Here is a 19,601-nt window from a genome sequence, read left to right on the forward strand (position 1 = left end):
GACAGCCACCCATCAAATTTATGACAAGTTGCGGCATTTGCTATGAAACAGATCTTACTCCAGCAGGTATTGGAGTGTGATTTGTGGTGAGGCACATGATACTCATGCAACACTACTGATTATTGAAGAGACATACTTATACAGTCAAGTTGGATCAAGCAAATGAACCATTTCTGTCAATATAGTCACACTTGACTAAGGCTAGTTTCACAAATCTAGGTTTCACGTACTGGCAGGGAGTCTCCTGATCCAAATGCCGTTGCATTTGGGTCAGGAGACTCATAGCAAGTCCATGCATTGCTTTCTCGGATCTCAAACCAATATTGTGTGAAATTGGCCTAAGAAAATACTAAGTTTTATTATTCAGCCATGCACCAAAACTCCTAAGTACGGTAATATATAATAAAAACAATAACTTGGCTTGTATTAAGAAAACTATATAGTACAGTATAATGTAAGCAATAAATTCAGTGTTTACAATGATGTCAGATTTGGCGGGTAATTAGAACTTGCTTTTATTAAAACTTGGCAATGACTACAAGATACAAAACAATATTTTGGTCCATTAAAACCATAATCCGCTCAAAAATAAAAAGGCTACATTTTATGAGAATAGAGGTGCTCGGGGCACATTCAGTGAGGGAGGTTGGTGAGCTTTCTAGGGATACACCCTGGAAAGCTAAGCAGCATATTAAGAGCCAGTTCCTCAGACTGCAAATGCTGTCAAATATGTTACTGTGCACTCCTCTGCATAAGAGTCCTTCATTATTGAAATCTACTGACCACTTTCCAAAGACTTGTAATCTCTATTCAGCTATAGCAAAAAAATTAAAAAGGTCATAATTTACTTTTTTTGTACAACCGTATGACATCCCAGACTACAAGGCTGAGAACCACTATGCACAGTGCTCCTATCTCACATATTTGCTGCTGACACACAGTAGAGGTGACCCTTTAAATGGATGAACCAGCATCATAACCTACTCCGATGCATCCGGCATCTACGGTGTGTGCATTACAAATATATATGGTGCACACAATTAGTTAATGGCTATGAAAGATACCGCTGATAAGGTCTCTTCTGTCTGAGGGGTGCAGAGAAAATACTATATTTAACATAATGAACGTTATTACACAAAATAATAATAATAAAAAAAAAAAAATGACATATGGGAAGTCTAAAAATAAATGTACTTGATCCTTCAGAATATAACAAGTCTAGCCCTCAAAAATATTTTCTGGTCTTTTCGGATATTTGTAACATTTGAGGACAGTATAAATAACTTTTAGTGTGTCCTTAATCCACTTGTCAGTCGTTTGATAGAGGCCTCAGATCCAAAACAATCCAGGGCAGCTTCCTAAAGCCTCAAGAAGATGCCGGGAAGTTGGCTATGAGGTACACTCTGTTCAGGTCATCCCAAGGTAGCTTGCTTTATGTGTTTCTAATCCCCAAGGCTTGTTCCAGCTCCTGGCGTCTTTGCTGCACCTATACAAATAGAAACATTATATGTGATTAATATGATTAAAAGGTAATAGATCATTTCTAGTGATGAGCGAACGTGCTCGGATAAGGTGTTATCCGAGTATCTTCAGCGTGTTCGAATATGTTTAAGTCCCCGAGCCTGCATTTCTGGCGGCTGTATCACAAGCAGGGATGGCCTAACAAGCTATCCCTGCATGTGCTGCGGTTGTTTAACTCCTTAATGACCGGAGCTTTTTTTCAGTTTTGCGTTTCGTTTTTAGATCACCTTCTTCCCAGAGCCATAACTATTTTATTTTTCCGTCTATATGGTCATGTGAGGGCTTATTTTTTGCGGGACGAGTTGTACTTTTGAATGACACCATTGGTTTTACCATGTCTTATACTCAAAAACGGGAAAAAGTGTGGTGAAATTGCAAAAAAAAGTGCAATCCCATACTTGTTTTTTGTTTGGCTTTTTAGCTAGATTCACTAAATGCTAAAACTGACCTGCAATTATGATTCTCCAGGTCATTATGAGTTCATGGACACCAAACAGTCTAGGTACTCTTTATCTAAGTGGTGAAAAAAAATTCACTTTATCTAAGTGGTGAAAAATTTGCTTAAAAAAAAAAAAAGGCGCAATTTTCTGAGACCCGTAGCATCTCCAATTTTCGTGATCTCGGGTCGGGTGAGGGCTCACTTTTTGCACGCCGGGCTGACGTTTTTAACGATACCGAGTTTGTGCAGATACTTTCTTTTGATCGACCGTTATTGCATTTTAATATAATGCCGCGGCGACCCAAAAAAAATGTGATTCTGGAGTTTTGATTTTTTTTTCCCCTCTCGCTACGCCGTTTAGTGATCAGGTCAATCCTTTTGCAGGTTTGATTTTTTTTATTGTTTTCTTTTGATTGGGGCGAAAGGGGGGTGATTTAAACTTGTGTTTTTTTTTTATTTTTAATTTTTAAACACTTTTTTTTTTGCATGCGTCAATAGCCTGCAAACTGCACTGAAGCCGAATCCTCACCGCAAGCTGTACTGGGGGTGAACATTGAGAAGATTACCTGAAGCACATCCCATGTGTGCACAGAGAAATGTGCTGCTGACAATAATTGTCTCTTAGGCTATGGGCCCACGTAGCGTTTTAAGGTTATGTGCCCACGCTAGCGTTTTTAAACGCTCAGGAAAAGGATCCCCTTTCCCAGAAAACGCACGGAAAAAGACGCGCGTTTCTTGCGCCGTTTTTGACGCGTTTTTTGACACGCGATTTCTGGGAACATTGGGGATGGCTAAAAACGCTCAGCTATGCGGAAAATAATGTGCATGCTGCGTTTTTAGCCGCTAAGCGATTCCTGAGCGGTTAAAAACGCATGCATTGGCACAAAAAGCCAAAAACGCAGCAAATGAATTAGAAGCATCTTGTAAGCATTTCTGCAGCGTCTGAGCCGGCACAAACGCTGCGGAAACGCTTACAAAAACGCAACGTGGGCACACAGCCTAAAACACACAATGAAAACCGGACTCCTTCCCAGAAATCGCGCGATTTAACCGCGATTCTGTTCGCGAATTTGCGCGATTTTCTCAAGCACTTTCCAAACGATTTGAAGCATCGCTTGGAAAGTGATTGACAGGTTGGTCACACTCGTCAAACATAGTGTTTGACAAGTGTGAGCAGCATTTTACTATTGAGGCTGCCTATGCGGCCTCAATAGTAAAAGATAAAATGTTAAAAATGATAAAAAAAATAAAAAATCGGGGTATATTTACCTTCCGACGTCCCGCGCTGCCATCCCAGCGATGCCTTGGGAGACCTGTGATGACGTTGGTCTCGCATTACTATAGCGATCTAGCGAGACCGCTAGAGTCACGCGAGACTACGTCATCACAGGACCTTGCCGCAAGGCATTACTGGGAACGCTGAGGCCGGGAATGCAGCGCGGGACATCGGAAGGTAAATATACCCCGATTTTTTTATACTTTTTTTTTTTACAGGGGTATGGTACGCAGGGCCTGGAGGACAGTCTTCTCCCTCCACACCGTGGGTACCAACCGCACATGAGACGTTTAACTTCCCGCATGGTGGGCATAGCCACATGCGGGAAGTAAGCGATTCTCATGCATTCCTATGGGTGCGGAATCGCAGCAATTCTTTGCGATTTTTTCCGCAATGCGATTCCGCCGTGGAAAAAAGCGCAGCATTAGCACAGCATGTGCGGAATGCCATAGGAATGCATGGGGGGCGTTCTGTACAAGATTTTTAAATGTTTTCACAGTGTTTTCGCGCCGAAAATCGCGGCAAAAACGCTTAAAAATCGCATCGTGGGCACACAGCCTTATTGTTTCATAAAAACTGCAAACAGCTGATCGCTACACTGTTTTTTTTTTTACAATGACCAATGATGGGGAACAATCAATGGATCACCATGAGATAACTGCTCTGGTCTAATGGGAGCGCCAGACAACTGATCATCAGGAAAGATTTTGATTGGGCTCCTAATTACTTTGCTTTCCTAGACATCTCTGCCAGCAGCTTATCTATCGACGGTCTTTCCATAAAGAACACTGGAGTGATTGACAGAGAGGGTAAGGGAGAGACGACCGAATGATTGGCCAAAGCATCATTCGGCTGGCCGCCATCTAAAATGTATGGCCGACTTAACACTGATTGGGTGAACTTCTCTTCCCCTACACAGATCAAGGCTGGAACAATTGCCCATAGAAGTCAATGAGTTGTTTCCAGGCTCCGGGTTCCTATGTCCATGTGTCTGCTGTAATGCAAATTTCTGGACAGTGTTATATAAGCAATATGACTGACACTATTATCACATACAGAGTATAAAAAAAATCTATAGTTACACATTAGGAAAAAGGAATTCTCTCTTTTTGGTTTAAATTTCTGTTAAATAATGTAGAGACCTAAAAATATCATGCAACTTTGATGATCCATACCTTTGAGTAAAAATATCGACAAACAGCCTCCTGAGCCCAGGGCTGGAAATAAAACTCTGCCCTGCGTTCCTCTTCAGGATTGCCAACGACATCAGTCATAGCCTGCGGCAGAGAACATGATGAGAAGGAGAAGCTGAGGACAACAGCAGGGCACATTACACGGGACCTCTCACCACTGACCTTCAGGTCCCGGCACTGAGACTGCAGCCAATCATTGATGAATCCTTGAGGATCACGGGCAAAACTTAACATAAATTCCCGCTGGATCTTCAACTGATTGATTGTTTCAATAGTTTCATGGATCTACATAAAAAGCAGATTATATATACAATTAGTTACCATTTTTGAGAAAACTTTCACCCAAAATGACGATCAGCCAAACACTTGCAGACCGGCCCATAAAACTTGCTGCACAGACCAATGTGTACAGTATGTAGACATATAAATAGCAATGAAGGATCCTGAGCTCCTGGAGACCCTCTAATAATATTACTAGATATCAATGCCGTGAGTAGAAAGAGAAAAAAATCCAGCATGTTGAATTAAATACAGAAGTCTTTATTAAAGATTTTATAAAGTTGCACAAGAGTGCATGGGCTAGCAAAAATGCAAATCTAGCAAACGCGTTTCGGAATTCAATCCTTATTCATTGCAGGTTTCCTTGAGTGGTATCCATTGGAGAAGGTGAGCTGATATTTTACTCTTTTTTGCATCAATACCGTGACTCCTGTAAGTAGCCAGAAAGTGAGCGCTACGGGCGAATGCACAAATCTTACATCTGCAACTCAGCAATCAGAGCAATGACCTGATGTTTCCATCATCTTACACTGCTCAGTAATGGACTGCCGCAGGCTTCTCTTATGGAACTACTGATGCAGTAAAATACTTAAATGGCTGAACGTTTAGCTTTTTCCCCTTGTAGAGGACCTCTCTGCTTTGCGTGATCACACGTAAACAGCTTGTCACAGACATTGTATACCTGACAGCCGACCAGTACCAGGAAGGTCAAACTTCAGCTACCCCCTGGAGAAGCGTTCCCCAACACTAGTGCTCAGGAGCCCCCAACAGATCATGGGTTCAGGATTTCCTTAGTTAGGGACAGAGGATAATTCCACCATCTAAGCAATACTAAGGAAATCCTGAAAACATGATCTGTTGGTGGCTCCTGAGGCTGGAATTGGAGGAACACTGCTCAAGAGACAATATATGGCTGGAAGGTCCTCTGGAAACCAGCAGCATCCATTAACCATCTGCCAGTACGTAGGGCCAGCTGTAGCCTCCCCGCAGATGTACGGCCGGCTGTAGCCTCCCCGCAGATGTACGGCCGGCTGTAGCCTCCCCGCAGATGTACGGCCGGCTGTGGCCTCCCCGCAGATGTACGGCCTTGTGTTCTCCAAGCAGAGTCCATTTCTACCAATACTCAGTTATTCATCCCAATTGTAGCTTTTATCATCTAGGTATGATATTAGATTGTGAACGTGCCAGCAGACCATAATCCACAATGCAGACTTCTATAAAACAGCTGCAGGGTCAGCAACCTGTTCTAAAACTACAACTCCCAGCATACCCCGACAGCAGCAGACTTATGTAGCGGACTGATGGGCAGAAGACTCATAATGAATGTTTATTACCCCTGTGGACTGAAATTCATAGAATCATAGAATCGTAGAGTTGGAAGGGACCTCCTGGGCCATCTGGTCCAACCCCCTGCTCAAAGCAGGATTCGCTAAATCATCCCAGTCAGATGTCTGTCCAGCCTCTGTTTGAAGACTTCCATTGACGGAGAACTCACCACTTCTCGTGGCAGCTTGTTCCAACTCATTGATCACTCTGTCAAAAAGTTTTTTCTAATATCTAATCTGTGTCTCCTCCCATTCAGTTTCATCCCATTGCTTCTAGTCTTTCCTTGTGCATATGAGAATAAAGTTGATCCTTCTACAATGTGACAGCCCTTTAGATATTTGTAGACAGCTATTAAGTCTCCTCTCAGTCTTCGCTTTTGCAAACTAAACAATCCCAAATCCTGCAACCTTTCCTCATAAGACAGGGTTTGCAGACCGGTCACCATTCTGGTGGCTCTTTTCTGAACTTGCTCCAGTTTGTTGATGTCTTTTTTTAAAATGTGGTGCCCAAAACTGGACACAATATTCCAGATGAGGTCTGACCAAAGAGGAGTAGAGGGAAATAATGACTTCACGTGATCTAGACTGTATGCTTCTGTTAATACATCCTAGAATTGCATTTGTCTTTTTTGCTGCTGCATCACACTGTTGACTCATATTCAGTCTGTGATCTATTAGTATACCCAAATCTTTTTCACATGTGCTGTTGCTTAGGCCTATTCCTCCCATTCTGTATATGCTTTTTTCATTTTTATTGCCCAGATGTAGTACTTTGCATTTTTCCCTGTTAAAAACCATTCTGTTAGTTGCTGCCCACTTCTCCAGTTTATTTATATCTTTTTGAATCCTCTCTCTCTTCTCTAGTATTAGCTATCCCTCCTAGCTTTGTGTCATCAGCAAATTTAATCAGTTTATCAACAATTTAGATGAAGGAATTAAGGGTAAAGATGTTGAACAACACAGGGCCCAGGACAGAGCCCTGTGGAACCCCACTTGAGACATTCTTCCAACTGGATGTGCAGCCATTTACAACCACTCTTTGGGTCCGATCACTAAGCCAGTTATGAATCCACCTAACAGTTGCCTTGTCCATTCCATACTTAGTCATTTTTTCAATAAGGATTGTATGAGAGACTTTGTCAAATGCTTTGCTGAAGTCAAGATATACTATATCTACAACATTTCCTTAATCCACCCAATCAGTGATTCTGTCATAGAAGGAAATTAAGTTAGTCTGACATGACTTATTAGTTACAAACCCATGCTGACTCTGTTTAATCACTTCATTCTTATCCAGGTACTGACATACATGTTGTTTAATAATTTGTTCAAAGATCTTTCCTGGTATAGAAGTCAGACTCACCGGCCTATATTGCCTGGGTCCACCTTCTTCCCCTTTTTGAAGATAGGAACAACATTTGCTCTTCTCCAGTCTTCTGGGACTTCTCCAGTTCTCCAAGAATTTTCATAGATTATGGAGAGGGGTTCAAAAATTTCTTCTATCTCCTTCAGTACTCTGGGGTGTAATTCATCTGGACCTGGAGACTTGAATTCATTTAGGTTAGCTAAATGTTTCCTCACTATCTTTCTGTTTATAGATATCCTGGATTCTTCTATTCCCTTAATAGGACAGTGAAGAACAGTTGATGTTACATTTCCTTTCTGAGAGAAAACAGATGCAAAATAGGAATTTAAAAGTTCGGCCTTCTCAACATCCTGTCTTACCATTTCATCATTTTCATCCTGTAAAAATCCTATAGCATCTTTGACTTTTCTTTTACTTTTGACATATCCCCATAATCCTTTATTATTGCTTTTGACATCTCTTGCAAGCCTCAATTCATTGTCAGCTTTAGATAATCTGATTTGTGCCCTGCAGGTTCTGCAGACAGCATTATATTCTTCTTTAGATATGCCTCCCTCTTTCCATTTTAAAAACCTTCTTTTCTTCCTTTTTAGCATGTGCTTAAGTTCTGTGTTCATCCATCCTGGCTTCCTTAAATGCTTCCTATTCTTCCCTCTTTTCGGAATTGTTAACAATTGTGCTTTGAGAATTTCATTTTTCAAGATTTCCCATCCTTCCTGGACATTTTTGTCTTTAAGGATATCCAGCCATTGGAACCCTCCAATTCTCTTTCTGAATCCCTTAAAATCTGCCTTTCTGAAATCTAACCTTGACGTCTGAGTCTTCACAGGTCTTCCTCCTCTAGTTATCCAAAATTCTAAAATAGCATGGTCGCTACCTCCTAGGGTCCCAGCCACTTTTACCTCAACCATTTCCTCCTTGTTTATAAGGATTAGATCCAAGGTAGCAGTTCCCCTTGTTTTCTCCCCTACCTTTTGGAAGATAAAGTTGTCAGCAAGAGAGGATAAGAATTTCCTTGACCTGTTAGTTTTGCCTGAGAGAGATTCCCAACAAATGTCTGGATAGTTGAAATCACCCATGACAACTATGTCATATTTTTTTGAGAACTTGGCCACTTGATGCATGAAGAGTTCATCCATATCTTCAGCTTGCACAGGCGGCCTGTAGTAAATGCCTACAATGGTGTCCTTTCCATTGTTCTGTCCTTGTATTCTTACCCAAACAGTTTCCACAGAACTCCCAGTCTCTGAAGCTTCAATCTCAATATTGTCCCACCAAGTTTCAGTGATTCCAATGACATCATATTTCTTTTCCTGTGTTAGTAGTTCCAATTCTCCTGGTTTGTTGCCCATGCTTTGTGCATTAGTATAGAAACATTTTAGTTTGTGATTGGTTTCTCTTTCTCCAATATTTTTATTAATTAGATTCTTTTGTCTTTGTTCTTCCTTTCCACTTCTAATAGCAGAGTTCTCAATAGCATTTGTCAGGTGTATGGCTTTTTTCTGGTCTTTTGCTTCCCTTCCCATGTTGTTCTAGTTTAAAGCTCTCCTTACAAGTGTAGCAAGGCGACTTCCAAATACATGCTTTCCAGTCTTCGTAAGGTGCACCCCATCTCTAGCAAGTAGTCCATCGTATAAGTAGTTCACTCCGTGATCCAGAAATCCAAATCGTTGCTGACGGCACCATCGACGTAGCCAGTTGTTCACCTGCAGAATCTTATTCCACCTCCTTGTTCCATGGCCATCCACTGGGAGGATGGAAGAGAAGACCACCTGCGCTCCCAGTTCTTTCACTTTCTTGCCTAAGTCTTCAAAGTCTCTGCAGATGGTTTCCAGGTCGTTTCTTGCGGTGTCATTTGTCCAAACATGTAGTAGCAGGAATGTGTAGTCATCTGTAGGTCTGAAGAGTCCTGATATCCTGTCAGACACATCTTTAATTTTTGCACCTGGAAGACAGCACATTTCTCTTGAAGTTATATCCGGTCTGCAGATAGCGGCCTCTGTTCCTCTCAGCAGGGAATCCCCCATGACCACCACTCTCCGTTTCTTCTTCACAACATTTTTCTTTCTCCATCCAGGAGGACTCTGAGGGCGTACAAGGTTGCTGTTTGTTGGCAAAGTCTTATCCTGATGTATTTCTTCATCGTTTTCCTGCGTGAGAGCCTGGTACTGGTTTCTGAGCAGTATGGGTGCTGACTGCCTCCTGATCCTCCTGCTTCTCTGGGTCACATGTCTCCATTCCTCTGTTTCTTCAGGTGCACTTCGAATTTCTTCTCTTTCTGTAACATGAAGAGATAATTCTGCTCTGTCCAAGAACTCTACACCTTCCTTAATGATCTTCAACGTAGCTAACCTCTCTTCGAGATTTTACAACTTTTCCTCCAACAGGGACACAAGCTTGCATTTGTGGCATGTGAAGTTTGGCTTTTCCACTGGTAAGTCTGTGAACATGTAGCAAGAAATGCATCTCACCAAATGGCTCCTGGCCTCTTCCATATTGAGATTTCTTAAAAACGATGAAAGATGAGCCAAAATTGCTCCTGCAGCTCAAGCGTTTATTTAGGGCAATCATTTTAGGAAATTGTCATTCAAGCAAACCTCTGCTGTCCACATGTTCTTACAAACTGAACTACACTAATGATCTGCAGCTTGTCCATCTACGAGGAATAGTTTAACCCCTTCACCCCCAAGGGTGGTTTGCACGTTCATGACCGGGCCAATTTTTACAATTCTGACCACTGTAGCTTTATGAGGTCATAACTCTGGAACGCTTCTATGGATCCCGGTGATTCTGACATTGTTTTCTCGTGACATATTGTACTTTATGTTAGTGGTAAAATTTCATTCAAATAACTTGCGTTTATTTGTGAAAAAAACGGAAATTTGGCAAAAATTTTGAAAATTTCGCAATTTTCCAACTTTGAATTTTTATGCCCTTAAATCACAGAGATACGGCACACAAAAAACTTGATAACTAACATTTCCCACATGTTTACATCAGCACAATTTTGGAACCAAAATTTTTTTTTGTTAGGAAGTTATAAGGGTTAAATTATAAGAGTACGCTGATACCTGATTTGTGGGGGGGAATGACTATTTCGGCGCATGGCAGAGCTCAGAATGGAAGGAGCGCCCCGTTTGACTTTTTCAATGCAAAATTGGCTGGAATTCAGATCGGACGCCATGTCACGTTTGGAGAGTCCCTGATGTACCTAAACAGTGGAAACCCCCTACAAGTGACCCCATTTTGGAAACTAGACCCCCCAAGGAACTTATCTAGATATGTGGTGAGAACTTTGAACCCACAAGGGCTTTACAGAAGTTTATAACGTACAGCGGTACAATAAAAAAATCATTTTTTCCACAAAAATGATCTTTTCACCCCAATTTTTATTTTCCCAAGGGTAACAGGACCCTAAAAGTTATTGTGCAATTTGTCCTGAGTATGCGGATACCCCACATGTGGGGGTAAACCACTATTTGGGCGCATGGCAGAGCTCGGAAGGGAAGCAGCGCCATTTGACGTTTTTGGCTGGAATTGAGATCGGACATCATGTCGCGATTGGAAAACCCCTGATGTACCAAAACAGTGGAAACCCCCCACAAATGACACCATTTTGGAAACTAGACCCCCTAAGGAACTTATCTAGATGTGTGGTGAGCACTTTGAACCCCCAAGGGCTTCCACAGAAGTTTATAATGCCCGGGCATGAAAATAAAAAAATGGTATTTTTTCCACAAACATGATCAATTAGTCCCCAATTTTTTCATTTTCCCAAGGGTAACAGGAGAAATTGGACCGCAAAAGTTGTTGTCCAATTTGTCCAGAGTACGCTGACACCCCATATGTGGGAGAAAACTACTGTATGGACACACGTCGGGGCTCGGAAGGGAAGCAGTGCCATTTTGGAATGCAGACTTTTATGGAATGGTCTGCGGGTGTCATGTGCGTTTGGAGAGCCCCTGATGTACCTAAACTATTGAAACTCCCAACAATTGACCCCATTTTGGACACTAGACCCCCCCACAGAACTTATCTAGATGTGTGGTGAGCACTTTGAACCCCCAAGTGCTTCACAGAAGTTTATAACGCTCGGACGTGAAAATAAAAAAATCATTTTTTCCACAAAAATGATATTTTTGCCCCCAATTTTTTATTTTCCTAAGGGTAACAGGAGAAATTGGACCCCAAAAATTGTTTTGCAATTTGTCCTGAGTAGGCTGATACCCTACATGTGGGGGTAAAACACTGTTTGGGCGCCTGGCAGAGCTTGGAAGGGAAGGAGCACCATATGACTTTTTCAACTCAGAATTGGCTGGAATTGAGATCAGACGCAATGTTGCATTTGGAGAGCCCCTGATGTGCCCAAACAGTGGAAACCCCCAATTCTAACTCCAACCCGAACCCCAACATACCCCTAACCCTAATCTCAGCCCTAACCCAAGCCCTAACCCTAGCCCTAATGGAAAAATGGAAATAAATACATTTTTTTAATTTTATTATTTTTCCCTAACTAAGGGGGTGATAACGGGGGGTTTTGATTTACTATTTATGGCGGTTTTTATTTTTGGCAGCTGTCGCACGCTAAAAGACGCTTTTTATTGTAAAAATAGTTTTTGCATCACCACATATTGAGAGCTATAATTTTTCTGTATTTTGACCCACCGAGTCATGTGAGGTCTTATTTTTTGCGGGACGAGTTGACGTTTTTATTGGTACCATTTTCGGGAACGTGACATTTTTTGATCGCTTTTTATTCCGATTTTTGGGACGCAGAATGAACAAAAACTAGCGTTTCATGACTTTCTTTTGGGGAGTGCATTTACACCGTTCCGCGTGCGGTAAAATTGATAAAGCGGTTTTATTCTTCGGGTCAGTACGGTTACAGCGATACCTCATTTAGGTCTTTTTTATGTTTTTGTCGGTTTTATGCAATGAAAACTATTTTATATAAAAAATAATTATTTTTGCATCGCTTTATTCTGCGAGCTATAACTTTTATTTTTTCGCTGATGATGCTGTGTGGCGGCTCGTTTTTTGCGGGACAAGATGACGTTTTCAGCGGTACCATGGATATTTATATGCGTCTTTTTGAGCGCGCGTTATTACACTTTTTGTTTGGCGGTATGATAATAAATCATTATTTTTTGCTTCGTTTTTTTATTTTTATTTTTTAAGGGGTTCGCTAAAGGAGTTAACTAATGGGACAGTTTTATAGGGCGGGTCGTTACGGACGCGGTGATACCTAATATGTGTACTTTTATTGTGTTGGGTTTTTTTTATTTTCAAAAAATGAATTTATTGGGGAATATTTTTTTTTTTTTTTTTAGTAATTTATTTGGCGATTTTTTTAAAATTATTTTTACACTTTTTTTTAATTTTTTTTTTTAACTTTATTACATAGTCCCAGGTGGGATATCACTGTCCTGTGACAGATCGCTGATCTGTCACATCACAGATCACTGTGACAGATCAGCAATCTGTCACAGGCAGTGCACAAGTCTTCCTCATGCCTGCGCTTTGCAGGCACTGAGGAAGCCAGCTTCCTCCAGGCCCCCGTCGCCATCTTGGATCCGGGGGCCTGGAGGAAAGGAGTCCCCCGCAGCAGCGCTGCACATTGCGCTGCCGTGGGGGGCTCAGGGAAGCACGGAGGGAGCCCCCTCCCTGCCGATGCTTCCCTTTAACTCCCGGTACATCGCGATCATGTTTGATCGCGGTGTGCAAGGGGTTAACGTGTCGGGGGCGGTCCGTGACCGCCCCTGACACATAGTGCCGGGTGTCAGCTGTGATAATCAGCTGACACCCGGCCGCGATCAGCGGCGCTCACCACGTGGGCGCCGCTGATCGCGCTAGACGTACTATCCCGTCCATGGGCATAGGGGCCCGGGTCCCATGGACGGGATAGTACGTCTGATGTCAGGAAGGGGTTAATGCAACCAACAGACCGGACAGCAAAAAACAGGCAGACCATAGATTAAAATGCCCACTTGGGAACCGTGCAAGGGCATGAACGGACGCAGTGCCAAATGCAATTCCTCCAGAATACATAATGTCATCGTCAGAAACAGATTGGAATCAACTAAATATTCAATTAGTTGAGGTTGATGGAATTGCGGCACATATTAATAATGCATGGGGGGGGGGGGGGGGACACAGTTTAAATACCTCAAAATATCAGAGAGCATGAAAAAGAAACCATCATGTTCCAGCTTCTAATCCCTAATGATCTTTTACATGGCGTATACAGTATGTGCCCCAGGAAGACGTATCTGCTCTATGCAGATTGCAGCCTTTAATGCAGATGTTAATGAGAAACATTAAGCTGTAATTCAAAGCCATCAACAACGCTTAAAGGGGTTCTCCGATCATTAAAAGCCAAAACAACATGCAAATTGCTTACAAGCAGCATGATGCATCATATATCAATACACGGTCTGTAAATTTATAAAGTGGTTTTCCTAGCACCAACCTCTCCCCATAGGCTAGCCAACTGCCCCCTACCCCGGACACACGGGATAAGGCCTCGATCAGTTTTGGATCAGTGTTTTACATCGGTATTTGTAAGCCAAAACCAGCAGTGGATTTTTCACCCACTCCTGGTTTTGGCTTACAAGTACTGATGTAAAATACTGACCAAATCCTGAAGGTGTGAAAGTGGCCTTAGTGGTGATCTCAGCAGCCAGACCTCCAAATATCACACGTCTCATCTATCCTGTGGGTAGGATATATGTGCCGACCCATGCGTGGCCACATATTCCTAGTAAAGCTCCTGCTCTCTCCATATGTCATCTCCCCTTCCTTACAGTACAAGTTGTCTCCGGCCGCTTTCTGGCTCTCCAGCCTCCTGCTTTCTGGAAGGACCATGTTTCACGTGCTGGGCAGCAGATTGTGCAGTACAAGGCGTGAGCTAGTATTGTGCTTAAAAGCGCAGTAAACAGGGGCATTATCTGGAGTGGGCAAAAGACAACATGGAAACCAGTACTTCATATAGTGATTGTCCACATTAAAGCATTTGATGCAGAAAAATACTACACAGCCCTGGGCAAGGTAATGAAATAAAATGACAAGCAGTGTATGTATGAAGCTCCACCAAACTCCCAGCAAGCTCCAGTGACCAGCCCCATCCACTGCCCACTCATTGGCTGGCAGTAAACTGCACCAGCACTCATCTTTATCATCATTCCAGCATTGTAAAGAACACAGCAGTGATCCTGTATTTGTGAAAGCAGCACAATACATACATACATACACCCCCCAACACTTCACACTGTTACAGCTGCTGATTGGACAGGCTGCTCCCATCAGTATTTGTGTCATTAGAGACACAGTGCTCACACATACACTGCACCAAATCTGCTGCTGTGTGAAGACATCAGTGACACAGAGTTGTCTCATTCACACAGCAGAGGCTTTGTCACACAACAGATTACATCAGTGACTGCCATCCCCTATGCAGATTAGAAGCTGCAGACCCCCCATCACTGGCCATCACACAGTCTGTTCTCACTGCTGCCAGCAGCCTGGGACAGTGAGGGAAGGAATTACTGATAATGAGTTATGTATTTTATGTATTGTAATCATGGAGTGGCCCAGAATACAGGATGATTTTCCCTCCTCCTCACTGGTTTCACTTTCCATAGATAACTGTTCAGTGTGTGTCTGGGGGAGGAGCAGCTCTCTGCACTGTGGCTGCTGGAGGGGAAGAATTCGTTACTGTGTGATGATGGCTTCTTCATGTGGACGGGGAGGGCCTGTAGCTATGGAGGGTGGGGTTGTTGCGATAGAGGGCATGTTTGGAGTAGAGTAGGAGGTTACGACTAGTTCTCATTTCAATGCCATTACACCCCCCCCCCCCCTTGGACGTTCTGTTCAGAATATCTAGAAAACTGTGCAAACTAGTGACAGAAAGTAAATTACTTATTGTCATAATTCTGCAGCCCAGATATGTACTGAGATTATGTGAAAAGCCCGGACAACCCCTTTAAAGAGGATCTGTCGTAGTCCATCATGCCAGGAGATGCCATTATTAACACTCAACTTGGGCAACAGCAAAATCAAACAAGTTTCTATTGCTTTACCTTGTTATCTAGAGCTGCAATTTCTTGCTGGCTGGAGGTGGAGAGAAGAAAGGAATTCATCTGTGTTTTCAGAGTGTCATCCACTTCAACATCGATATCGTAACAGGCGGTCTTCTTCTGATCATTGGGATCCACACTAGGAGCATGATACAACACAGGTGACAATGCCGGGGATAGCACAATGCCACAAAACAAAAAGAAGCGAAGATCCTTTTTACCTAATGACATGATTGATTATGATGGGCTCCGGGGGCATGAGGAGAGCATGGAGTCTCTGAGGCAGCTCGGAAAACTTCATCCTCTGAGACTCAAAGATCTGTGGTGGTAAAATGATGTAATGGTGAGAAGAGTACAAGAAGACAAAGTCGCTCTATGGAGATTACGTTCCCACCTGCTGGAGGTACTTGTCGCAGATTATAAACTCTCGCTCATGAGGGTCCTGAAGCTTATGAGTTTTGATATACTGCCATAGCGCTTGGATGATGACTGGGCGAGTCTGGGTGTGGATACCGAGAAGACGAGCCAGGCGAGGATCAAGCTTAAACTGAGGTGGCTGTGGAGATACAAAGAAATGATAGTGGTGCGCATAGTACTGAAGTGTCACTGCAAGAGGTCGGGATGGGGATTTCTTCGCACGTACCTGATAATCCAGCATCAGTAACACAGTGCAGCGCACATTGACATCTCCAGGACGCTTCACCTGAAACCCGTCCGTCTCCTGTGTGGTCGGGGTTCTGTGCCACTGCAAGCAACACAAGGAGGGCATTTAGAAGGAAATGTCAGATATATAGCAGTATTATAAAGTGACAGGAACGATCCCTGGCAAAATTCAGGCACTATGATGATCAGCTGATTGCCTTCTGTAAAGGATGGAGCTGCCAGACAGGTGTTTTCCTGCATCAGGGGTATAAATGACTACATAGCAGCCATTGTGACCCTCCGCAGAATACACGGCAGATTGCTCACCAGTAGAGTGGCTATTTTCTTGTGTAATCAGAGGGATGTCCATACGGACAAGGGATGTCTTCATAACATCTCTCAAACCAATGGCCTACAATGAACAGCAGATCATTGCCCTGCACCAGGCTAATAGGGAGGATCAACAAATGGAGCACATATGCTTTACCCTTTAGTAAACAATACCCCTCACCTCCCGCTGCTTAGACCCCCATTAAACACCCTCCTGATCTCACCACCAAGTAGAACATTCTCTGATCACATGGAATAAATATTTAGAGCGGTTTTCTAATGAGATAACACAGAAGAGGCGGTTTGTGTTGTCCTCAGATCCTGCATCCTGACCCTGAACGACTCCTCACAAAGCCGTTAATATTACATCACTTCATCTGAGGGTTGGTAGTAAGCCAAGAGGCAGAAGAGCTATGCGGCCCAGGACGTGAGCAGCCTGAGAACAAGCCCACCGCTACTCAAAGGAGCAGCTTGTTTTACAGAGATTCCCTTATGGCATCCACAATACCATTAATTTGAATATAGCAAGGAAAATCACTGCTAAGTACATAAAAAGGCGGACACACGGCTTGTATGTCATCCAGTGGTTGTGGGGAAGCGTCCTGCGGCTCTACTACCACAGTATATAAGCTGCACGCTAAAAAGGAGAGCCGAGGATACTTTGCTTCAGGTCAGGCACACTTTCCTTTCTGCAGTGGTCTTCTAAGGTAGGGTCCATTACACCACAATTACACGTCTAAAGCAAGAAAACCTGCAGCCATGACCTCCAATGTCGAAGGTGTCCATTGTAGTTTATGGGGCCGTTCACATGTCTGGTTTTCTGGAGGGGACAGAGCAGTCTGCCCAAAATAAAAAAAAACTGGAAAGAATCAGACCAGAACCCAAACAAACACTGATGAAAAGCCGTCCGAGAAACATTTAGAGTCAGCAGCTCAGTGGTTAGCATTGCAGCCTTGCAGTCCTGGGTTTAAATCCCACCAAGGACAACATCTGCAATGTGTTTGCGTGGGTTTCCTCCGGGTTCTCTGGTTTCCTCTCACACTCCGAAGACATACTGATAGGGAATTTAGATTGTGAGCCCCAATTGGAACAGCGATGTCTGTAAAACGCTGTGGAATATGATGATGCTATGTAAGAAAACCTCTATAAATAAGTGAATGAGGCCTAAAATGTAATGTTAAAAGGGAGCCAGTCATGTCCTTAAACACTATTAACCCACAGATATGGGATTAATCTGCAGGTTACTAGCGTCCTAAGGCTGCTCGACTGCAGCAATGAAAGCCTGGCTACCGGGAGAAAATTAACTTTACTCCTCCCAGTAGTCTCTGGCTTTCAGTCACCGTAACCAGGTTGACTGATTGGTCTCTCAGCACTGTTTGGCCTCATTCACACATCTCTGTTTAAACATGCATGTGAAAACCGGTGTTATTAGTGCTTTGCATCAGTGTGTCCATTTTTACCATCAGTGTTTTTCACAGATGGAAAAAGAAAAGTGATAAACCTTCTATACTTTGCAATGTTAAATAATGACAGCATACAGACTGCACTCTGATGCCATCCGTGTGCTGTATGTGTTTCTCATAGACTCAGACTTGTATTGGCTCTTTTCGTAGTGATAGCGCAGAAGAACAAAATCAAACTGAGTTTTGCATGGACACACAATCTGTGAACAGCACCACAGAATACAAATCGTACGTGCAACACAGACGTCTGAATGAGGCCTAACACTTACAGAAGGTTTCTCAGTGTGTGAAAGAATAATGACAGACAACCCTGATCTCCTGGTCTAATCTCTTGCATGATTAGAAACCACAGATAACCAACACCCTTCAGATGAGGTGTGTAGGGAGGGGCAGCACATCTGAGTTTAGCTGCGTCACATTACAAACCATTCTATCAGCTCTACTCCTCTCCTAACACTGTCACCCCATGTTGTACCGACCTTCACCCCCACTGCCTGTCCGTTGTACTTAGCTTGTAATCTCTCTGCACGGCAATGGAAGCAGAGCAGGAGTAAGTAGCCACCAAGAACAGGCAAGTTACAACAGAGTGAGATGTGTGTAAATATATATATATATATTTATATCACCCATGAGAACTGCACCAGAATTCGCTCCAATCAAGTCAGAAAGACCAAGCAAGGTTCAAATATCTAAAACCAGATGAGTAGCGGCAGACAGATAGGTCAGTGTGTGGGCATCCTCTTGTAGAAATCTAGTGACTGAACAACTGCTTTTATACTGAATTTTAAAAAGAAACAACCCATCAGCTGTTGGCTTCTTACCTCCTCACTCCCCAACACAGCCGTGGGAGAAGCTGCCTTTCACTAGTACAAGACAGTCTCCGCCGGCTTTTTCAAAGTATGATTTCTCTAAAGCTCTGCAGCATTTCAGAATAAAACATGCACGGCTACAATAATGTAGCCTTACCCGATTCATGCCGTTGTGCTCGGGCGCCATAAAGCAGCTGACAGGTGGCCTTTAAATAGAATTTCTGTACTGAAGGTGTAACATTAAAGGTTGGGATAAAGAAACAGTGCCCACTAGTGGTGATATAAATACTTACACGGTGTAAAGATTCATGCCTGGCCTCTTGGCATTTATTTCTAGGTGCTTATTCAGTATAGTGCTGTACATAGATGGTAATTTTTATGCTCCAATCACTTATGCATTGGGAGGCAAGAGGGCCGGTGACAATGCCTCCCAATAGCAAGTACACTCCCCTGATTTCTCCTATCGGAGAAAAAGGGATTTTTGGTACTCACCGTAAAATCTCTTTCCTGGAGCCTTCACTGGGGGACACAGGTAACCATGGGTGTATGCTGCTGTCGATAGGAGGCTGACAGTAGGCAAGAAAGGAAAAATAGCTCCTCCTCAGCAGTATACACTCACCGACAGGCACAAAGTACCTCAGTTTAAGCTTAGTGTCTCTGTAGGAGGTGGACCTGGATCTGATCCCTTTTCTTGCCTAGTGTCAGCCTCCTAGCGACAATAGCATACACCCGTGGTTACCCGTCCCCCCCCGTCTTACAATCCTATAAACAAGTTACATTTTTACCACCAAAATTTTGTTTTAGCCCCAGATTTTACATCTTATCGCTGGGAAATGGGTAAAAATGGCAACAAAATTTGTCAGACAATTTCTGCTAAATGTAG

At 43.1% G+C, this 19,601-nt stretch overlaps 1 protein-coding gene across 1 annotated transcript in view; it reads right to left on the reverse strand.

The window, feature by feature from the left end:
- Positions 1-499: 499 nt before the first annotated feature.
- SMARCD1 (SWI/SNF related BAF chromatin remodeling complex subunit D1) overlaps positions 500-19,601 on the reverse strand; it is a 32,143-nt gene continuing 13,041 nt past the window's right edge. The window contains exons 7-13 of the mRNA XM_073546128.1: positions 16,118-16,219; positions 15,869-16,030; positions 15,696-15,793; positions 15,478-15,613; positions 4,592-4,714; positions 4,412-4,513; positions 500-1,486 (exon numbers count right to left, since the gene is read on the reverse strand). Coding sequence (XP_073402229.1) covers positions 1,433-1,486; positions 4,412-4,513; positions 4,592-4,714; positions 15,478-15,613; positions 15,696-15,793; positions 15,869-16,030; positions 16,118-16,219 — 777 coding nt within the window. The 3' untranslated portion in view covers positions 500-1,432. The remainder of the gene's footprint in view (positions 1,487-4,411; positions 4,514-4,591; positions 4,715-15,477; positions 15,614-15,695; positions 15,794-15,868; positions 16,031-16,117; positions 16,220-19,601) is intronic.

This window comes from Dendrobates tinctorius, unplaced genomic scaffold, assembly GCF_039654945.1.
Source record: "Dendrobates tinctorius isolate UK_male_01 unplaced genomic scaffold, ASM3965494v1 ptg000145l, whole genome shotgun sequence".
Taxonomy (NCBI): domain Eukaryota; kingdom Metazoa; phylum Chordata; class Amphibia; order Anura; family Dendrobatidae; genus Dendrobates; species Dendrobates tinctorius.